Source organism: Nansenia antarctica (assembly GCF_963989245.1).
Source record: "Nansenia antarctica genome assembly, chromosome: 4".
NCBI classification, from domain to species: Eukaryota; Metazoa; Chordata; class Actinopteri; order Argentiniformes; family Microstomatidae; genus Nansenia; species Nansenia antarctica.
The window spans coordinates 14,827,292-14,849,357 of NC_137689.1; the positions used below are offsets into that span (position 1 = coordinate 14,827,292).

Genomic DNA, 22,066 nt, shown 5'->3' on the forward strand with positions numbered 1-22,066 from the left:
AAATTGAAGTCATCTCCCTGGTTCTTCTTCTTATTTGGCATTTCTATAACTTTCTACAAACAACTGAACAAGGAAGAGAATGTGAAATGACGTATTTTATATGTATATATTATTATTATTCTAGAATGACTTGTCCCCTATGAGTTCATGGATGACTGTGAGGCTGTTTGAACTTCAAAAGTGACTGACGTCGATATTGCGCTGTGACATTGTGATTGAAGCATCACTTGCAGGTGCAGCGTGCCAAAAAGCCATTCTCCTTTTCGTATTTCTACCTTCAAAAAATATGTCTAGGACGTCGGGTTGTAAAGCAAAAGGTTCTTTATATAAGATTCTCTGTTGGCATACACTTTTGATCACTTTCAAACAATAAACGAGTTAGACTTTGACACTCAGCGCGCGCACACACACACACCCGCGCAGCCACATCCAGACCCCCGACGCCGTCCGCGTCCTAACTATTCCCACCGTAGTTGGGTCAGACCACGCCAACTTCTTGAATATGTAGGGGGTTTTTTTCTTCTTTTTTTCCTCAAACACAAACACAATCACTGACACTAAGAATAGGCGCGCGTTCCAGGGCCCACAGGGCAATGAGAGCCGCGCCCGGCCGCTTGCGGCCGTGCCCGCGGCGAACATTGACCGTTGGCCCGCGGCACACTCAGCGCCGCCGAGTTGCATACATAGATGGCAGTGTTTCCTCCAGGATTTTTTACAATGGTGGCGGGTAGCGTTGACTCGCGATTTTTTCCGCGTGCACGCGCATGAAACGCGCACGCGCGCTCAAAACAACGACGTAATTTCAGCCAAAACTCGAGGATGGCCCAAAAAAATAAAATATTTTCCCGTACTTCTCCTGTGTGTCTCTTATTGTCTGTGTCTGCATGTTTTTCCAGCATGTAATTCCGTTGTCAATAAAAAATTCGTCTCCCCTTCTTTTCATTATCATTATGGAGGCTTTATGGTTGTTGTAACTATTATGGGAAGCGGTTGACACAGTAGCCGCTTTTCGTGTACGCTGCAGTGGATCCCTTCACAACGCAGAAGAAAGAGGAGAGAGAAAACATTGTCAATGTGCAGGGAAGAATCATGTATCAGCAGGGTTCAACAGTAACGCTTGCCTGGGGCAAGTTAAAAAATTCGCCGGGTTTGTTTGCGCGAGCCCGAAGACGCTGCTGGATCCTGGATCTGTTTACCTGTGTGCAGGAAGAAAAACAGACGGAGCAGGCGCCAGACCAGACTAGATGATTGTGGAGTGAAGAGATTATTAAAGCGTACGCGATGCGACGGGTGATCGACAAGCACGTACACTTTCATAATATCTTCGCTCCACGATCATCTAGTCTGGTCTGGCGCCTGCTCCGTGTTCTTCCTGCACACCGATGCACAGATCCAGGATCCAGCACCGTCGTCGCGCATATTGTAACATTTGAAGTAGTTTGTAGACTACACGCAGCCTAGATGTATTCGACCAATCACAAAACAGTTTTGCAAGCGCGTCGCTTCGCACTTGTGGGTGTGTCTAGCGATGTGAAGGTCTGAAAAGCGGCCTAAATTTTTTTTTTTTTTGAGAAATCTGAATGGTGGCGGAGGAAATTCCATCGTGGCGGTCCGCCAGGGCTGGACTGGCCATCTGGCATACCGGGCATTTGCCCGGTGGGCCGCGGTAGTTTTGGGCCGAGCCGACCGGCAAAATAAAATAAAATAGCTACCATCGAACGGCCCATAAATCGAAAGCTACCATTGAACGGCCCATAAAAAAACGGATAAGTGGTTGTTGAAGATCACTCCACGGTTCTTGCCACCAGAGGGAGGCATCGAGCAGTCCACCCTGCCACAGGTCATTATAACAAATCACAGATGTTAGCATGATAGAAGAACCAACTGATGTAGGCTGCTGTATTTTTTACTTACACCTCCCAGCATGTCTTTTAGTTTCCACTTCCTATTCTTATCCATTTTAATGTCAGATTGAGTTTTTGTTTGAATTTGTGAAAGCTAAGTGGACTACTGACATGGTTTTCTAACATTTACACTGTGATGTTTTTTTTGTTGAGTTATGAATAAAAATTCTATCTTCTAAAGTTTGTTCTCAAATTGTATATCATTCTCTCTATATACGTATATATTTTGGATAATCTCAGTTTAATGATGCATACTTAGAATACATTTAAAAATCCAGTGGGCGTACTGCACCGAAAAACAGATTATGAGATTTGTCAGAGGGTTTATTAAATTGTCTTAATGGAGATCTAAAAACTGGCCATTACAATGCATTTATAATAATGCAATATTGATAGGGCATATATTTGGGATTAAGCCTAATTTACCTCAAATCCTGGGTATATCTCTCGCCAAAAGGAGATAATGGTGGCCTACTACCGCGGCGCAGTGGAGAGCATCCTCACCTACGGCATCTGCAACTGGTTCTCCAGCTGCACAACCGCGGAGAGAAATGCGCTACAGAGAGTCGTGAGAACAGCCCAGAAGATCACCGGCGCCCCCCTCCCCTCTCTGGAAGAGCTGTACAACACACGCTGTCTCAGGAAGGCCTCCAAGATCTCCAGAGACCCAACCCACCCTGGGTACGAACACTTTACCCGGCTGCCCTCGAAAAGGCGGTACAGCACCATGGCCGCAAGGACAAACAGACTGAAGCACAGCTTCTACCCCAGGGCCATCCAGGCCCTGAACACAGCAAAGATCTAGGTTCTGGGCCCTGGACAGTCTGGACGGATTGATGGCAGCTGCTGGACTGAAAAAATCAGCTGTAGTGCTAAGGCACAAATATGTTCATTTCTAGCCTGCAAACTGCAACACTTCAAATGAATGTGCAATAACACTATGTGCAATATGACAACCCTAGTCGTCTATCTGTACAGTATAGTATAGTGGATAGTGTACATAGCCTTTATTTATGTAAACCAGCTCCTTCCCTTGTGTTTTTTTTCGTTTTTTTTCTTTCCTAGCACCAGGGGAGCCACCCCTCCTAAATTTCGTTGTTTGGTACCTGTACTATAGCAATGACAATAAAGACCATTCATTCATTCATTCATTCATTCATTCAAATCAGGGACAGCGGCCCATTGGTCAATTTTCTATACAGACACTGGGCTGGCCCAATCAACAGAGAGAAGGTGGGGGGGGGGTCAGGGGTCACGCACGCACGCAGCACCAGACCTCCGTCTCAGTTTCGCGGTAGTTTTGGGCCGAGCCGGCCGGCAAAATAAATTTAGTTAGCCTGGATAGTTACTAGATAGATACTGAGAGAGATGGAGCGCAAAAGCACACTAAAACGGAAGGGAGGCTGGGAAAAACTTAGGGAGAAAAACTAAAAGAAACTCGAGGCAGATGCTGCCAAATGTGTAAACATTAGGGACATGTTTGCTGCACCCTCAAGTTTACCACAGCAGCAACAGCAACAGGTTGAAGAGGAGGCTGGCAGGGAGGAGCGGGAGCAGGGTACAGATACAGAGGATAGAGAGGATACAGAAGAAGCGGGGCCGAGTCACCCTGTAACCGTTGACCCGGTAAGGAAAATATAGGTAGCTGTTAGGGGTGTAACGGATCGCCCCCCACGGTTCGGCACGCATGTGTACCGCGGATCAATTGCAAAATGTAACCAAGTAATAATATTACTTAATATTAGTTAATATCCCTTGTAAATCACAATGTAGAGTTGCCATGAAAAGATAGACGCGACAGTTGCGTGCTTTGTTTTACTCTAAAGCGCAATGATAGGTTGATAATGGGAAAAAAAATCGAGAACAACAAGGCTGCGTTCGTAAATTCGCTCTGGAATCTGATCATTGAGTACACTGGTCTACTTGCACTGGTACCATTGCTTACTGTATGTAGTCGTCTTTGTAGTGGTTTGGGGGAATACTACAGTTTGTCATATGACTGTACAGCACAGTATATAAGACGAGTATATAAGGCAAGTATTTTTGTGCTGGTGGGTGTGGTCCGACCGATTGGGGTGGGCCTGTCTGGGCCAAAAATGCCAGGGCCTAATTTTTGTCCCAGTCCAGCCCTGCGGTCCGCCACGATGAAATGCATGTAGAGGAAACACTGGATGGGTAACCTATATCTAATCGTGCACCCCGTGTTACGTGAAGAACAAGATACAGAGAACACCCCTACATATTCCAGAAGTTGGCGTGGCGTGGGCGTGGTGTGGGCGTGGTCTGACCCAACTACGGTGGGAATCGTTAGGACGCCCCCCGTCCACAGGCGCTTACCTTGTGATAGCGTGTTGATCCTGATACTGACATCAAACTGGCTCGATCGTCTTTTATAAACCCACATTTGATTGTGACGTTGTTATGTCATCTCGACTGTTGTGATTATGACGTCATCCGTCTGAATTTTGTCTGGTCTCAGGAGCTCCATTTTTTTTACCCCCCCCAAATAATGAAAAACAATTATAATCAGTGTCGGCTGGTGGTGATACTGAGTGGGGGGGCTAATAAATCCATTAGGTCTAGGGCCTATACCCATCAATAGTTCACACTGCAGCAACAGCAGCATCACATCCGAGATACAGTGCCAACTAAGTTACAGTAATAATGCTCTTTAGAGAAGTAGGCTACCTACAAAAACCTTCTGATGCCAAAAGCGCTCTCTCTTTGTTTCTCACACACACACACACACACACACACACACACACACACACACACACACACACACACACACACACACACACACACACACACACACACACACACACACACACACACACACACACACACACACACACACACACACACACACACACACACACACACACACACACACACACACACACACACACACACACACACACACACACACACACACACACACACACACACACACACACACACACACACACACACACACACACACACACACACACACACACACACACACACACACACACACACACACACACACACACACACACACACACACACACACACACACACACACACACACACACACACACACACACACACACACACACACACACACACACACACACACACACACACACACACACACACACACACACACACACACACACACACACACACACACACACACACACACACACACACACACACACACACACACACACACACACACACACACACACACACACACACACACACACACACACACACACACACACACACACACACACACACACACACACACACACATACTTTTCTCAGTACACATTATCCCTAAATAATCGCTTGACGGCATGCTCCCGTATTATCTAGCCTGATACCCTTCCTGTTATGAACACATGACAAATGCTTTTTGATTGTGTGAAAATCAAGTATTCTACTTGCAAAGAAAAGGTAGGATATTTAGTTTATAGGTCTATACTCATTAACCTCTCCTCAACTCTGTTAATACTTGTTGGCTCAAGTGAGGCCGCTTTCACCTGTAATGAGGGGATTACACAGTAGCTACTTTGGTCTTGACACATGATATAATATCAGTTTTATGGTGACTTGAGGTGGACTCTGACCTGGAAAGGGCCAGTATGACAAAGCCTGAGTTACAAACTATTTACATTTTCTTCAAGCAACCTGCCAGACCCTCCTCTTCAATGGAGAACAAGTCAGCGAAGAGTGTGTAGTACTGCATATTGGTAACAATTGATATCAACAAACACATTTTTCATGTTTGAAACTCATGTATCATGTATTGCAATATAGAAGTGTCAATGGAACCTACAGGCTGCAACACATACTTACTAATTGACATAAGACCAATATACAGTCATGGACAAAAATATACTTCTGTCAGATAATGCACCACTAATCTCAGAAAACTTTGGTATTCAAATGTTTATTTCCTTTGTTTGCATTGGAACAACACACAAAAGCAGAGAAAAATCTTTCTTATAATTAAGAAATAATTGTATTTCAAGCATGTAATGCTCCTTTAATTTGTATTTAAACTCACCTGTGGCAAGTCACGGGTGTTGGCAATATAGAAATCATACTTGCAAAAGTGCCAATATTTTTGTCGATGACTGAAAGTCATTCATAAGCAAATGTCCTTCTGGACAAGGATGGCAAAATGGCCATGCCACTTTTGGCAAAGCAACATATGGACCTGTTATAATACGCATTATAGGCCTACAGTAAGAATCTTCTTAGAAATAATTTGTACATCTATCCATTTGTGCATAAGATTTACATGAAGGCATCGTGATCATGAAGCCTTAAAAGTGTGTATATGTAAGGTGGACCAACCATTTTAAGAGTTTGTAGCAAAAATAATTACATAATAAAGTAATAGTAGTAGCCTAATGTGTTAACCTTACCGAACACTGTGCTTCTAATCACATTTGTTGATATTAGTAGGTTTATGTGTCAGCTGAACAGCATGCTGATGTTTTACTGAGGCAATATGGTCACATTTTTTGCAGGGCTTGTGGCCAAGACAACATCTGACGAGGCATGTACTGACATTATCAACCTCACCTACTTCCTTTCTTACCCCCTTCAAAGCACAAAATGTACTGATATCTTATCTCTGTATCTGATATGTCAAGCTGTTGAGTAAGAGTTATGTTTTATTAGTACATTTGTCATGAGGAAAGTTTGGCGATGCATGATATTTAATTCATACTCAATCGAGAATGTTTATTTAATCCACAGAAACTCACTGGAGGGAAGGGGACACAAGAGGAAACAACAGAGGACAACAACTCACATTGCAGATGTATTCTTTCAAGTGGACTTAACCTTTTCTTTTTTACAGTGAAAGGATAGAAAGAGAGGCACAAGCACATTAGGAAGGAAGAGTTACACACGCAGATCTCGAGTTAGGTTTCCACTATTAGTGCATAATGTTTACATTTTAAATATTCAATTTAGCCAAATTCCTACGGTATATTTGGCTGTACAGAGTACCAGAGCATACCAGAAGGACAAGTGCAAATGTCAGCTATAGCATACGTATATATATATATATATATATATATATATATACAAACGTTGGCTGTTACAGGGTAAGGGGATATGTAAAGACCTAATACAAAATGTTCAGTATGGTAGTGCAATATAGAAACACTGGAAACACTGTTCTCTCACCTATACCAATTCCATATAGAAAAAACACTATTCAAAGATCAGCCAGGGGCAGGATATAAAACACCCCCCTCATATCTCACCCCCAGACAGACCCTCAGACATCCTCATCGGATGACCCCAGCCCACTCCTCCCACACAGACACGAGCAGACAAGTGCACAGCAACCCCCAACCAGGAGCATGCCAAGGAAAATGTACACCAGAGTGGTCGTCCAGAATGCAAACAGGTAGAGGGTCTTGTCGCAGTAAGGATGGGTTGTGGCATCATAGTTTGCAGGGTATATGGAGTAGATCCACACATTGCCTGTATAATTAAAATGAGAGTGAGAGCAATTAGGAACATAAGGGAAAGCAGATCCCACTTATCAATATACTGTATGTTCAGAGGACAGATATTGTCAATCTAGTCAAGTCCTCACTAATGGAAAAATTATTACTGTATGACTCTTTTGTAAAAAAAAGTATTGTCTATCGCTGCTTATCTCTCTTTTCACACCCATTCTCATCCCCTCACCCGCAATGAACCAGCAGAAGAGGAAGAGAGACATAAGGGAGTTCCATGCTGTGCAGAGGCTGGTGACAGGGCTCTGCACCCCATCCTCTGGCTCCCTGGTGCAGGGCAGGCAGGACAGCACAGCCAGAGCAATAGCAACAGCCCCCGTAACCACGAGGTAGATAGGAATGTAACGCTGCTGGGGGCAGCTCTCCAGATACATAACACCTGGGAGGAAACAGGTCCATTATGTGTGTAGGATATTAAAAACACATTGAACTAATGGTACTTGTGTGACACCTCCACAGAATATGGTACCAACCTATTGTGACCTGGGCAATGGGTAAAGCTGTCATGATGAGTTTGGATATGACTGTAAGGGTACATAAGAATAAGACACATGATCATCAGTTCTCTTTAGGTTTTTTTGTGTCATGATGTATGGCTAATACAACTTTCAATGTAAAGCTACAGTAGTCATTTGCTAAAAGGTGAACTTCTCAGGTAATGCTTCTTCAAAATACTCATGGTAGAGCAAAACAACAGGAACAGTTACATCAGATTAAACATGTGGTGACATGTTTTTCAGATAAACATGAACTGAATATTAACACCTACACACCTGAACACAGAGACACACAAACCACATATTGAAAGAAAAAACATGGTCTGTCAGTGAGATGTAAACAGTATAGTGTAACATACCAAGCACAGGTGTACTAGGTTTGGAGGCTTGGCGCATGTTCTGCAGGAGAGTTCTGTCCTCCATCTCGACTGACCTGCAAGGTTGGGCGGTGAGCTGTTAGGACACCAAGCTAGGAGGACACCAAGTACCTCAGGGCAATTCTGTTTGGATATCTGCTAAGCATATCTATATATCTATATATATCTAGACCATGAGGGAAGACATGGCAGATCAGTAGCCTATGCAGGATAGAACCCTAGAATCATCTTATTCTCTGAGAGAATATAGCGCCACCTATGGTCTAATCATGGTCATTCTTTCTGCCATAGTTACTGATGCTCTCTAGTTGTGGCATGCACATTTTTATAGCATTTTTGGACAGGGACTTTTTGAGCTATTTGACCAAAGCAGGGAAAAGAATAATAAGATGTATAGCACCAATAACAATACTGTTCCTACTGTTAGTACTAACACTAAAAATAACAACCAGCAACCAACAAGTGTGTTATCAGGATGGGGATCAGAAAAGCTCATCCTGTTGTGAAATGGCTGTAATTTTACATTTACCAATCACATGATTCTGCATTTCCCCTCGTCTTCCGAACTAGACTAATATCTTATTCTTATTTGTAGGCCTGAACAATTCAAAGCTAAGATACAGTTTAAAATGGCTAACATGCTAAAACAACAGAAACCAGCTGAATCAATCACGAGAAATTCTCGTGATGAGACAATCAAAGGTCTCTTCTCATCGTAGCCAGAGTAGGTTTGGCTGGTACCGATTCCTGCCTGCTTGTTTGGCCTCAAATACAAACAGGTACGGTACAAGTTACAACATTAAGTTCTATTAGTGCGAAATATGTTTTAAATCTTACCAGTCGGCCACAGTTGTGACACTGTCCAACTCCGATGCATAAAGTTGAGACAAATTGAAGTCCAGGGGTAAAGTGAAAGTGAAGATTAAACTGTGGGAGAGAGAACTACGTTCAGGCGGGGCGCCGGTGAACTTCCTCTTCCTCTGATTAGTGTGAGAGAGAGAGAGAGAGAGAGAGAGAGAGAGAGAGAGGGCGAGAGAGAGAGAGAGAGAGAGGGCGAGAGAGAGAGAGAGAGAGAGAGAGAGAGAGAGAGGGCGAGAGAGGGAGAGAGAGAGAGAGAGAGAGAGAGAGAGAGAGAGAGGGCGAGAGAGAGAGAGAGAGAGAGGGCGAGAGAGAGAGAGAGAGAGAGGGCGAGAGAGGGAGAGAGAGAGAGAGAGAGAGGGCGAGAGAGAGAGAGAGAGAGAGGGCGAGAGAGAGGGAGAGAGAGAGAGGGGGAGTGAGAGAGGGCGAGAGAGAGGGAGAGAGAGAGAGGGGGAGGGAGAGAGGGAGAGGGAGAGAGAGAGAGAGAGAGGGCGAGAGAGGGAGAGAGAGAGAGAGCGAGAGAGAGAGAGAGAGAGAAACCAGTTGAGATATTCTCAATTCAGTGAGATTATTTATTTTGCATAATTATGTTAAATCATACGAATTCTACTTAGGCCTAGTTTAGTCTTAACTGTCCATTGGTATTGCAAATGGTGCTAACAATTTTCAACAAGTTAGTTATAATAACGTATCCTCCCCTATAGGCCCCTCCATAATAAGTGCTCGGACAGGCTTCACTAGCAATTACAATTTGAGATCAAATGATATGTGGCGACGAAGTTAGAGTAAGTGAGCAGAGATGTTTCCTCAACACTATTCTGATGTTGCCAATACTGCCATGATTATGAAAAACCACGAGTGATGTTAGAGGCTAGACCAAATCTCCCTATAAACATCCCCCTATTTGTGCTGATTAGGTTAGCACATTTTGGTCTAGCCTCTAACTTTATCACTCATTATTAATTATTCATGACTAACTCAGGATTTTTCATAATCATAGCAACATCAGAATGAATTCAGAAGTGTTCAGCAACATCTTCTCTGGATACAATATGTCTCCAGACCTCATTTACCCTATCACTCATCATTAAACAAGACATGAACAAAAAAACATCACAAATGTTTTCAAAAAAGACTTGAATCACACTTGTGTTGAAAGTGTGATAACCAATTGCTGTAGGTTTTCCATGTGTGCTGTCAGCTATATTAATAATCCTTCAATGAAGAAACAATGCACTCCACATAAAATCATTAAAAAAATCTGATTTATTATAGAGTGTAAAAAAATTGACATCAATTAGAATGTTGGCTGATCCATTATAAATGCCCACACAGTTTTAGAAGAGTGTGAATGTATGTACAATAAGGAAAGAGAGAGATGCAATTTGTGCACTTCATTGCATGCATCCCCATTATACTGTATGTTCACAATATCCCCCTGTTTTCATACACAATTCTGCTACACCCCCCCCCCCCCCCCCCAAAAGTCCTCCTTCTCCCCCATTTTGTTAGTGTCTATCCACAGTAGGGAGGTAAAGGTCTCATCCCCACCACCAGCCTTTCAGAGGCCTGTTTCAGTGTGGGGGCTGTGTGTTGGCCCCGGAAGATGGGTCCATCTTCATCCCTGCCTCCAATGAGATGGGAGAGGTTGTGGAGGATGGAAGCACACCGGAGCTCTTACTCTCCAGGGAGGAAGATGCAGATGAGGGAAGAGACACCACAATGTACTTCTGGAGGGGTCGTGACCCCCCTAACCCACCACCACCTCCTGATTCGAGTTTAACCAGGGGTTGTAGGGTGGAGGTAGCGCTGGGGACAGTGCTTGTGACTGAGGAGGCAGACTGGGAGGAGCTTAGGGTGATCACCTTGAAGACAGAATAGGAAAATACAAAATTACACACTACTTCACATCAGTTATTCTCGCAACGTCCGGTGGTGAACCCTAAAGCAAGTGGGGCGGTTATCTATCCAGTGAATTTAACCAGCGCCACAGATTCTATCCCCGATTAGAGAGGAGTTGAGGAGGTGCTTGAAATGGAGACAGGGGTTAAAATGGCATTTTCTTTCAAACAAGCAATTTAATGCACACTGCTCACCTGCGAAATAAGGGCATCGAAAACATCTTCAGCTAACAGCTTAACTTTTAATTTTGTGCAATGTGTACAGGTCGGGTGGTAAACAGAGGGCAGAATGGAACGGAACTAGCTCAGGTAGAGCTACAGTAAACACTTTAGTGGGGTGGAGATGTCCCGACAACAGGGGTAGTGGTGGTCTAGTGGATAGTGAGTTGGACTTGTGATCGGAAGGTTGTGAGTTCAAATCCCGCCTGAAGCCACACCACTACTAGTGTGCCCTTGGGTAAGGCACTTAGCCCTCAGTTACTCCAGGGGGAATGTCCCTGTAATTCGTAATTGTAAGTCGCTTTGGATAAAAGCGTCTGCTAAATGGCAAAATTATTTAAAATTATAAATTATTAACTTCCCATCCCCAGTGTTTACTTGCTATGCACCCAGAATCTCAATCAAGAGATACGATTCTGGATTTTGAGATTACTCATCAGTGCATCTGGATATTGGTTTACTGGATCCATTCATTTACTACCACACCTTCAAGATGTATAAAACAACATCAATAAAATGCAGTCTATACACACTATAAGACTTCTGTCCACAGTACCTGTTGGGTAGAGGCTGCTCCTGCACTGGTTGCCATGACAATGTATTTTGTTGCTGGGGGGGAGGGCTGTGTGGGGGTCCCTGGGCGAGTGGACATGAGCGTGAGGGAGCTCGGAATCTTGATGATGCTGGGGGTACGAGACCCCCCGGACCCCACTAATCCACTCTGAGAGACTGTGAGAGTCGGCCGAGGCTGCAAGAGACAGTTCTTTTTTGATTACTCTGACTGTATTTTGCAGTTTGAATGATATACAGTAAGTTGCTGATATTTTCAATTCACCTGTGCATCTGAAATTGTATTGACATACATTTTGACATTTTTGACTAAAATTTAAACGGGTCAAAACAGCGGTTGCGAGTACCTGTGTAATGGTTAATGTGGTTCTGTTGACCTGCTGGGCCTGTAATGCTGCTTGGGCCCTGGCCTTTACTACATGAGAGCAAAGCATGGGTCCAAGGTAACCATAGTCCAACCGGTACTGGTCCACATTGTCAGGCAGAGGTCGGGTCTTTGCAATAACAATGGCACAGTGTTTCTAGGAACATGGGGGATATAATCAAGGCATATTCACAGGAAATATGGATTGTGACATGATATGATGAGTGTATGTGGAGGTGTTTTATAGTCTAGAATATGTCTAAAGCCTATTGCACACATCTGTTCTACCATTAGCATACACTTAGAACAGCACTCACCAATAAGAGGCTCTGGACATGGTCTGCCCCTATTTTATCAATGTTGGAGACAACTGGTCCCTCAGTCACTGCTTTGATGCGAGCACCCTCTATGGTAAGCCGAGGTAGGATCAACGTCTTAATCACCTAGAGAAGAAAAAAGAGGAAAACTAAATATATAACAAAGTGGAGGGTAAGAACATTTATCTCTCTGAGAAAGACAGAAAGGCACTCACATCAGGTCCTAGTTCAGAAAGTCCAGCGATGCAGCCATAGCGTGTCGTCCATTGTGTCTTCTCATCTAACCAGCTCTAAGAGAGGAAAGACGAAGGGATGCCCTTGTTTAGTAATCACCAGGCCCAGTATTACAAAGATTTTAATCTGGATCAGAATGATCTTGTTTTTTTTGTTATCCAGGATCGAAACGACCTGGCTGATTTCCCCAATTGGATCGGCTCATTCTGATCATGATTAAGAGTTCTGAAATATTGAGATTTCCAAGTACATCCATACAAATGATCCCCCCACACAACCCACAAACACCTTGGTGAAGGTCTTGGTGATGCGAGACTGGATGTTGTTGGTAGTGGTGCTGAAGGTCTTACAGCTCTGGGCCATGAGGCGGGCAGCAAAGTCCCGCAGGGCCCAGTGGTTATCGACATCTGGCCGCAAACACAGCTGCTTACTGACAATACACGTCACCACAGCCGGGATCAACTCATGCAGCTGGAGAAGGACAGGGAGAAGAGCCAGAGAGGGACACATTGGGCATTTGTAAACATTTTGACATCAATCTACTGTATCAAATTCATCCGTGTTTAAATCGGACAGATGTGTTCTGTTTTATGGCTCACATATTTCTCTAAGTAGAGTGTGGGGTTGTCCATGAGGGCCTTGACCATTCGCATAAGGTAGATAAGCAGGGCCAGGTTGTTTTGCACCACATTTACACGAACCTGGTGGAAGAGGAAGAGAATGTCACAGAACAACAACAAGCTGATCTTAATGCTGTTAAATTGAAGATGCAAACCCTGTAGGTCTCTACTATTCTGACACACATCTGTGCAGTATAGTACAGTGGATTGTGTACATAGCCTTTATTTATGTAAACCAGCTCCTTACCTTCTTGTGATTTTATGCTTTTTCTAAAATGTTTTTTTTTTCTTCCCTTTCCTAACACCAGGGGAGCCACCCCTCCTAAATTTCGTTGTTTGGTACCTGTACTGTAGCAATGACAAATAAAGTCCATTCATTCATTCATTCACACATGGACATCAACAAGGAGGTTAAATGGCAAGCTAAGTTGATAGAAAGAAACTCACCCCCTCAGAAATAAAAGTACTGAATCTTGGGAGCATCTGGTACAACCCAGGGTCTGTGGCAATACTCTGTAAAGCTTCCTGAGGAAGACAAGAGAGAAAAACAATGTGGCAACAATGATAATGGAGGCAACAATTATAAACTCACACACATACACACACACACACACACACACACACACACACACACACACACACACACACACACACACACACACACACACACTCACAGCTCTCTTGGCCTCACAGGATCCCACACAGGCCTCTGTGATCTCCTTGTAGTAGAGCTGCTGTTCTACTGACAGCTCGTGAGTACTGCGGGGCTTCATCCTCATCAGACCCTTGTCTTTTCCTGGAGTGAGATGTAAATTATTTTTTTTTAAATAATAATAATAATAATAAATAAATAAAAACATTGGAGGGAGGGAGAGAGAGGGAGACAGCAAATATGAATAAAAAGGGATGTAGAGGAACGCAAATCTCTACTTGTGCATGTATCATTTGAAGATGGAATACAGACACTGACCTTTGCCTTCTGCAGATGTAGCCCCCGGAGCCTTGATGGATCCCTCCTCCTCCTGGCCAGGCTTGACAGCTTTAAGTGGCTCTGTAGATTCAGCCTTCTGCTGCTCTTTTGGTGCTAAGAGAAGGTGAATTAGCGCAAAAGGGAGCGGTAAGTACAGTGTAACGCATACAAAATAAAACATGTTCCAGCATTATCCCAATGGGGAGAGATGGACACAGACAGACCAGGGTCTCACCTGGGGGCGGGTTCTCTGGTATGGCAGGCTGTACACCATCAATACTTAACCAGTGAGCTGAGCAGAAACAAAGAAAGGACCAAAATGAGCTAGAATATGAGCATTAACAAACTCCAAAGCTGTTGTTAACAGAAATATAATTATAGCACATAGATAATATAAGGAGTGTGAATTTACTGTGATGTAACATCAATTAAAATCACATTTTACCTTTGAGTGAAACATCAAGTGGGACTCTAGGGAGGGGTGTATTGATGATGTCACTGAGGTCCACTTCCTTTTCCTCATAGAAGTGAAGCTCCCTCCCACCTCCACTCGCAAAGCGGAACGGGATAAACTCCTGTGCCTGGAAGCCATACAGTGGCTGTTGGGATAGACGAGGGAGCTTTGAATACCTGTAGAGTAATTAAGATGGGGGCGGTAGCCACTAAGCCACCCACTGAGCGCATACCTGCAAATATCATCACACACACAGCCTAATAGCCTAATATTCCCCTGACAAGGAGTAGGTATTGTGGTGCATTTATTATAAAGTCTCCCTCACCTCTACATTCTTCAATTTAAGAGCATGATCTATGTCACTGGTAGTCAGTTTACGTCTCTTCCCATGGTGCATGAACTTCAGTGCATCCTAGAAGACCAATGGGGAAAAACAAGAAAGATGAGCGGAGAACTACATTTCATATAGGGATGCTCCGATTGATCGGCCACCGATTTAAATCGGCCGATTTCACTCCAAATGACTCGATCGGTGATCGGCAAAAATGGCCGATCGCAAAAACCTTTTTCTTCTTCTTTTTTTCCCCCCTTTTCCTGGGGAAGACAGATAACTGAACAGAAAACATAGGAGGACGTAACAGTATGTAAACCATGAAGGCCACGTTTATGATGTCTTTTATACAGCCATATCGACTGACTTGGGCTTCAGGCCTTAACTGGGTGATAGGCCAGACCTTTACTATGCCATAAAAATGGGTCTGCGTTTGCTTGGTGCCTAATGGATCAAAACTTTTGTCTAAAAAGCAAAAAATATGTAGGCTATCCAGTCAGTAGGCCTACAGTTATGTATTTTAAAAAAAATCGGTATCGGTATCGGTATCGGTTGATCTTGAGGAAAAAAATCGGTGATCGGTATCGGCCGCAAAAATCCAGATCGGAGCATCCCTAATTTCATAACAATCACCCTCACTGATTTAGTATTGCATGAACTGAGATATTTCCACCATGTTTGTCATTGTGCGAGCCTAGCAGGTTTACATGCTTTCAAACCACACAGACATCAGTTGTGGTGGAACACACTCGCCCTTACCTGGGCAATCTCTTTTATTCTGTAGCTGACCTCATCACTCAGGGCCACACAACTCTCCTCTTGTAACTGCCCAACTCCCACCGACTCTGCCATGGCCTTCATAGACTCAGTGGGCAGAACCACATTGCACTGCTTCTGCCTCCGCTCCTCTGCCATGGCTGTAAGGGAGATATGAGGTGGGCTATAACTCTTGTTTGTTGTTTCAAGCTTCATCATCCACAGGGCTAATTCTCAGATGTATGTTAAAGTCAGTTCAGATTAAAAGAGGAATTTGTGAAAACAAAGCATGCATCTGAGGCCAGACTGTTTTCTATGTTGTTTGTTTGCACTTTAAAAACAAGACCAAGAGAAAAGCAAGGTGAATAGATGAGAGAAAAAACAAAACAGATATTGTGCAGGTTCAGGCTTGAAACCCCAAGGGCTTATTTGGGGCCTCATGCTTAAAAAAAATGAAAATAACAAAATACATTTAAGGCATTACATGGACGTATACATGATCAACAGAAAATAAAACGAAACTGTAATGTGATGTGATGTTTTCTGTGATGCACCCATGTATTGATTTAGACTTGTGAATAATTATGAAATATTAATCAAGATCGCAGACATCAACGATAAGTGGCAACGTTGTCTCTTGAGATGAAGATATTGACAGATGACTGAGGATCTGCCCCATTCAATTTATTTAGGAATGCGCCGCTAGTCCTGTACACTGTAGCTAATCTACTGTCTGTAATCAGCCATTTACATTTGGCAACAATCTTTGAACTCATAGTAATTCATCAGTATATTTTTCGAATTGATATGCAATCAATAACAGCTACTTTCCCCTCACATAACACTGGTCAGCATCAACATTCACAATGCGGTGGCTAACGTCACTTAGCTTGCTAGCTTGCAAAGTTAACGTTACCCTATCCAGTGTCCGACCAAAAGGACCGCACATGCAACAATGATTAACATTATTTAAAAGATATATATTATCATAATACATTTGCGAGTTAGCTAATGCATATCCCTTTTATAGAGTGCATTTCATCTCTATCTAGCTAGCTGAGCAGCAAGCTTGCTTTAGCCAGCGTTCTTACCTTTGCAAAGTTACACCACACTAATAGTCGTTGAACAGCAACAAGGGGAAGTTTAAACTAATTAAAAATACACAAACACTTCATCAATTAATATATAGTGATTTGTTTGTCAATCTAACTATCGCCAGTATACATCCATCTGTAGATTCATTTTAACTGCTTTATCGTATGTAGTTCTGACCCCTTTTTCTGAAATTCCGCCATTTTGATTTAGTTGGAGAGGTCCTCACAGCTGATAGTTGAATATTGTGACATATTTTATTTTGAACCGAAGGAACTTCGTTAATGTGTAACAGTATATATTGTAACCTAGATCTTATTTGAAAATGTAAATACAAAACATTTTTTTAAATTTAAGAATAGGGTTGTTTCAAATAGGGTTCATAGCAAACGTCTTACTATACAGCTTACAGTTCTGCCTATCGGTAAAATAGGCCTGATTCCATTTCGTTCCCAGACATTTCCTATTCTATTCCTGCAGGTCTGAAAGCACAAGCAACATATTACTCATATGACTCAGGCATAATGCCTGTAAAGTTATGACAGTTCTGAAGTACATCTTAAATGTAATTGGACTACAGCGATTTCCCCCCCAAAAATTGTCTCGCGATCCCAAACTGACATCAATATTATCCTGTGATGAGATAACAACTTGTTAAATCCCTGACAAAAGCATTGGATGTGTGCATGGGCTCTTAACCATGGTTGCTTTCAGGGAGAACGTTCATAATTGGACGACATGCATAGCCTACAAAAGGAACTATCATTATCTCTTAACCAATAAGATAAGCGGGATCTAATCAGAGCCTAATTGAATTCTAATGTGCGGTCTATCTTACAAACACTTAAGTCCTGTGGCGACAACATGAGTTGGTCTTTAAAAGCCAACTCGGTTCATGTTGTTTTTGTGATCTGTAGGCCTACTGCAGCAGTAATTGCTATCAAACCTACATAATCGTATTATTTGTTTAGATGGGGCTCATGGAGAATGTGGTCAGGTTATTCGTAAACATGGTCGTTTTGTCGTCACTGTGTGGACACTACTTTACCTCTCCCGCCTTTGCGTATCCTTCCAGAGACGACACATGGCTGCGACCTCAAATCAGGCGACCACGAATTGATGAGCTTCTGTCCTCAAGCCAGCGGCAGTTCCCAAAGCAACCCAAGCAAAGCCCTGCAATTGTCAAACAAGATCTAGTGACGACTGTCTCTGTGACATGCTATCCTGACTTTGTGGACATTATTGTCAAGGCTGATATGTTTGAACTCGGAACATTTATCGATGGAGAAGACTTACGCCTTGGAGTTGAAAACAGGGACTCCTGCAGAGCCACGGTGTTCTCAGCCGATGAGTACAGAATCTTCGCGGCGCTCTCAGATTGTGGGATGAAGCGCTGGGTGAGCCTAATATAAGCTTAATGACTGAAATGTGTCTGATATGCTTGCATCGATGCCTCTCAATGCTCACTTTTGTGCATCCACAGATGTCCGAAGACTCCTTGATCTACACAAACCTCCTCATATATTCGCCTATGGCCTCTCAAGATGGACTTATTCGAATGGAAGATGCCGTAATACCAATTGAGTGCCATTACAGCAGGTGAGTTCTCACTTGATGTATGATCAGAAACGGCATATTGATCTGCTTTTTGTTAAATTGGTGTTCTGCTTCAGGAAGTACAGTTTGACCAGTGGTTCTCTCCAACCAACCTGGATCCCCTTCACATCTACACAGTCTGCTGGAGAGAACCTGCAGTTTTCCCTGAGGATCATGACAAGTGGGTGTACATATCATTTAATTATAACAACCACTGTGTTTTTGTACAATTGTCTTGAGCTGTCTTTTTTTCTCTCTAGGTGACTGGCTCTATGAGAGGGGCTCTAGTGTGTATTTCCTAGGGGACCCCATCAGCATCGAAGCCTCTGTCCGAGTGGCTCACCACATGAGGCTCAGAGTATTTGTGAAAAGCTGTGTTGCCACACTGGAACCAGACAGGAACTCTTTTCCTAGATATGTCTTTATTGATAATGATGGGTAAGTAATGGTGAAGACCAGTCAATGTTTATCCCAGGAATCCATTGTCCTCTCACGGTGACCTTCCTCCAGGTGCTTGGTTGATTCCCAGCTGGCAGGCTCACGCTCTCAGTTCATGCCACGAACTCAGGATCACAAGCTCCAGTTTCACATCGATGCCTTCAGGTTTCATCATGAGGACCGGGGACAGGTGAGGGCCTACTCTGCAACTATATTGTGTAGCTCTGGTTAATTTGGTTTTGCTCATCCTGTTCTGTTTTACAGCTCTTCATCACATGTCACCTTGCTGCATTTCCTGTTGGGGGTGATGCAGAGCCTCATTACAAGGCATGCTCCTTCATCGATGGGAGGTGAGTTTTTGTCTCATCACATTGAGATGTTGTGACTTATGGACTCCAGTAAGCATAGGCTGTGTGCTCTAACATGTAAATTTTCATCAATTCCAGATGGAGGTCTAATGATGGGAATGATTTGTTATGTGGTAACTGTCAGAGCCAACCCAGAGTTGACCAAGCAGCATCTCACCCCAGTCCACAAAGGCTGCCTACTCAAGATGGCAGCAAACCTCAGACCCATTGGAAAAGTGGAATGAATAAAAACAAAGGTAGTCCTATGGTACATCTTGACTGCATATTCATTTCAGACTGACCTTGCATGTTGGTTAATAAACATTTTCCTTTTCCTTTTTTATTTTTTTTAGGGTGGGAAAAAGAGACTACTGTGGGCCCCATGCTGGTCCTCACAACCAAACCGAAGAGTGTATCTTTGAGTCCAAGAGGGAAGTTTGGCATCCCTGCTTTTCTCTCCAGACCAGAAGTTTGGCAGTCATCTGGCAGTCTTGACAGCAGCCTGGACTACAAGAATGGTGCTTGTCTATTCATATGCACAAATGCCACTAACATATTCAGTGAGTTGTTAATTGGTATTTTTCATTCCAGGAGGCCTTGGAGAAGAGTTTAGTACAGAGGGAGAGGGCCTGATTGGTGGGCTGGATGAACAGGATGGTGAAGATCTTTGGACAGGCATCAGATGGAAGAATGGAGTCTCTGAAAAGGGTACGTATGAGATGGTTCTTATGTGAATTGAGTTGTGAAATCTCTACTGACTCATGTTCTAACTTTGTTTGTAGAATGGGAGAATGAGCTTACCTTCACTGAAGATGCAGTTGCGACATCCCCTACTAATCAGACTCTCAACATAACAGTCCAGCCAAGTGACAAGGGTGGCAGTCCTGATGGCCGTCCTGAGGAAGACCATGCCACCGCGCCCCCTGGTGGTATCAGCCATACTCAAGGGAACAATCAGACTCCCGTGGAGGTGACCGCCACAGTGCCGATTAACACAAAGGATTCAGACACTGGAGATCTTTCCCCAAAACAAGATGACCCCATAAAGAGATGACCCTTGATTGAAAAATAAAAATGTGAAACTGTCAATGAAATTCTTGTCTTCATTCATTTCTCGTAATAATAGTGGGTGCACAAGTCACTTAGAATTATTAAAATGGAGTGATGTAATTTCTTGCAGTGTTTACATAATATTAGGCTAATGCTGTATGTTGGTGAGCTGAAGAGGTAGATGTTAAGTGATTGGGAGTCCATGTCATAAATTGGGAGGTATAGTCATACAGGGTACAGTTGGCCGGTTTCTTTAACTTGATAGTTAGTGCACTCAATTTCCAGATAATTTGGAGATATCTGGACACAGACATGGAAATTAAAGGTGATGCTCTGACCTGACCTAGTCCTGATTATCAAACTCAATGCCCTAATTAAAGTCTAAACTGTCCTGTGTTTTTCAGATTTTGATTGGCATTGTAATTATTACGTTTGAAAGGCAAGGGTAAACAAACATCGGTTGCATAGGGCCTACAGCGAGATTCATAAAATGTATGAATTTTGGTTGCCTATAAATCTCGTGAAATTATAGATTGATGACCCAATCATATTCAAATGCAGCAGTCACGTGACGTATCGCTCTAGTATACAGTGGTTTTCTGTTTGAATGGTTAGCATTCGCCTGTGTAATGTGGCCCACAGTCTGGCAGGCGTTTTTAAACATCTTCGTTTTCAGAGGGCAAAAACTCGTTTGCGTCTGGACGAACCCCCAAAAACGAATATAAAAATCCACGTTTATTATAAAAACGTATAGGTGTGGACAGGGCCTAAAACACGTCGCATAATCACGTCCCCGCACCTGCTTTTTTCTGATTTCATTATGCTAAACAGGTGTGATTACCACACATTGTAACATAAAACAGAAGGATGGATGGGAGCCATTAGGACAGAACCACCGACCTCATCTGAAGAAACCACGTCCTAATTATATGCATCTTAGCTATTTCTTGGGGGGTCAAAACACAGTATGGGAGTAAACCTAGAAGTACACGCCACCTTTATTCTGTTGGTTTTGTCGTCGGCGTTTTATGTTGCAAGCTGCATTCGCGTGTTGAAGGATGGACCCATGATGGGTCCGGACGGCAGACAATATAAACTTACTTCAATGAGCGATGACATTCCCGTGGAAGAAGGCGTGGGCCCATCACGCGACGCGAACACTGTTCGAGTAGGGCTACAATGTACAGAAACGACTATGATTATACTGATTCAGGCTGACCTCTACAATAACGGCCGGTTGGCGTCTCCAGATGAACTCTTTTTAGGGCACACACGATCGGAGATTTGCCAAGCTGTTCCTGTTAGTGACACTGAATTTGTAATAGAAACAGGTTTGCACGACTGTGGTTCCAAGTTGATCGTAAGTAGAAGTTTGTTTAAAGATTATAACCAGCTGTTATTCAATTGCAATTTACCTTCAAATAAGATGGACCCAGGAGGCCTACATGAAACTAAATTCCTACCACATGTTCTCAAAATGGTCTTCATTTATTTTGTAGATGGATGGTGATTCAATGGTCTACTCAAACAAATTGGTATTTTCGCCAGTTGCCAATGACCAGGGTATTACTCGGATAAACGGTGCTGTCATTCCCGTTGCCTGTTACTACAGAAGGTATGGTATCCTACTTTCGTTA

At 43.3% G+C, this 22,066-nt stretch overlaps 3 protein-coding genes across 3 annotated transcripts; 1 reads left to right on the top strand and 2 right to left on the bottom strand.

The window, feature by feature from the left end:
- Positions 1-7,191: 7,191 nt before the first annotated feature.
- On the bottom strand, positions 7,192-9,259 carry LOC308156911 (transmembrane protein 272-like; the record flags this gene model as incomplete). Its single annotated transcript, XM_080530361.1, has 5 exons — positions 9,150-9,259; positions 8,295-8,368; positions 7,912-7,962; positions 7,611-7,817; positions 7,192-7,400 (listed from the first exon to the last, which is right to left on the bottom strand). The coding sequence occupies exons 2-5, from the start codon at positions 8,356-8,358 to the stop codon at positions 7,192-7,194; spliced, it is 531 nt and encodes a 176-aa protein (XP_080386487.1). The 5' UTR covers positions 8,359-8,368; positions 9,150-9,259.
- Positions 9,260-10,664: 1,405 nt separating this feature from the next.
- On the bottom strand, positions 10,665-17,109 carry taf6 (TAF6 RNA polymerase II, TATA box binding protein (TBP)-associated factor). The gene is made up of 15 exons (XM_080530230.1): positions 16,998-17,109; positions 15,910-16,067; positions 15,145-15,231; positions 14,811-14,964; positions 14,601-14,657; positions 14,366-14,479; positions 14,070-14,191; positions 13,843-13,920; positions 13,375-13,476; positions 13,064-13,246; positions 12,757-12,831; positions 12,542-12,667; positions 12,208-12,381; positions 11,847-12,038; positions 10,665-11,035 (listed from the first exon to the last, which is right to left on the bottom strand). The coding sequence occupies exons 2-15, from the start codon at positions 16,063-16,065 to the stop codon at positions 10,745-10,747; spliced, it is 1,911 nt and encodes a 636-aa protein (XP_080386356.1). The 5' UTR covers positions 16,066-16,067; positions 16,998-17,109; the 3' UTR covers positions 10,665-10,744.
- An 899-nt stretch (positions 17,110-18,008) lies between these two features.
- On the top strand, positions 18,009-20,433 carry LOC308155702 (zona pellucida sperm-binding protein 3-like; the record flags this gene model as incomplete). The annotated part of the gene is made up of 9 exons (XM_080529076.1): positions 18,009-18,395; positions 18,482-18,597; positions 18,672-18,775; positions 18,855-19,032; positions 19,105-19,222; positions 19,297-19,382; positions 19,479-19,513; positions 19,971-20,036; positions 20,162-20,433. The coding sequence occupies 9 exons, from the start codon at positions 18,009-18,011 to the stop codon at positions 20,431-20,433; spliced, it is 1,362 nt and encodes a 453-aa protein (XP_080385202.1).
- Between the last annotated feature and the right edge of the window lie 1,633 nt (positions 20,434-22,066).

Bases quoted from the DNA above. Each gene is read 5' to 3' on its own strand.
- taf6 (XM_080530230.1), bottom strand. From the start codon at position 16,065: ATGGCAGAGGAGCGGAGGCAGAAGCAGTGCAATGTGGTTCTGCCCACT. The intron at 14,965-15,144 runs GTGAGGGAGACT...CTATCCCAACAG, and splicing joins TTAAATTGAAGAATGTAGAG to CCACTGTATGGCTTCCAGGC. The intron at 14,658-14,810 runs GTAAAATGTGAT...GTTTCTGCTCAG, and splicing joins ACTTGATGTTTCACTCAAAG to CTCACTGGTTAAGTATTGAT.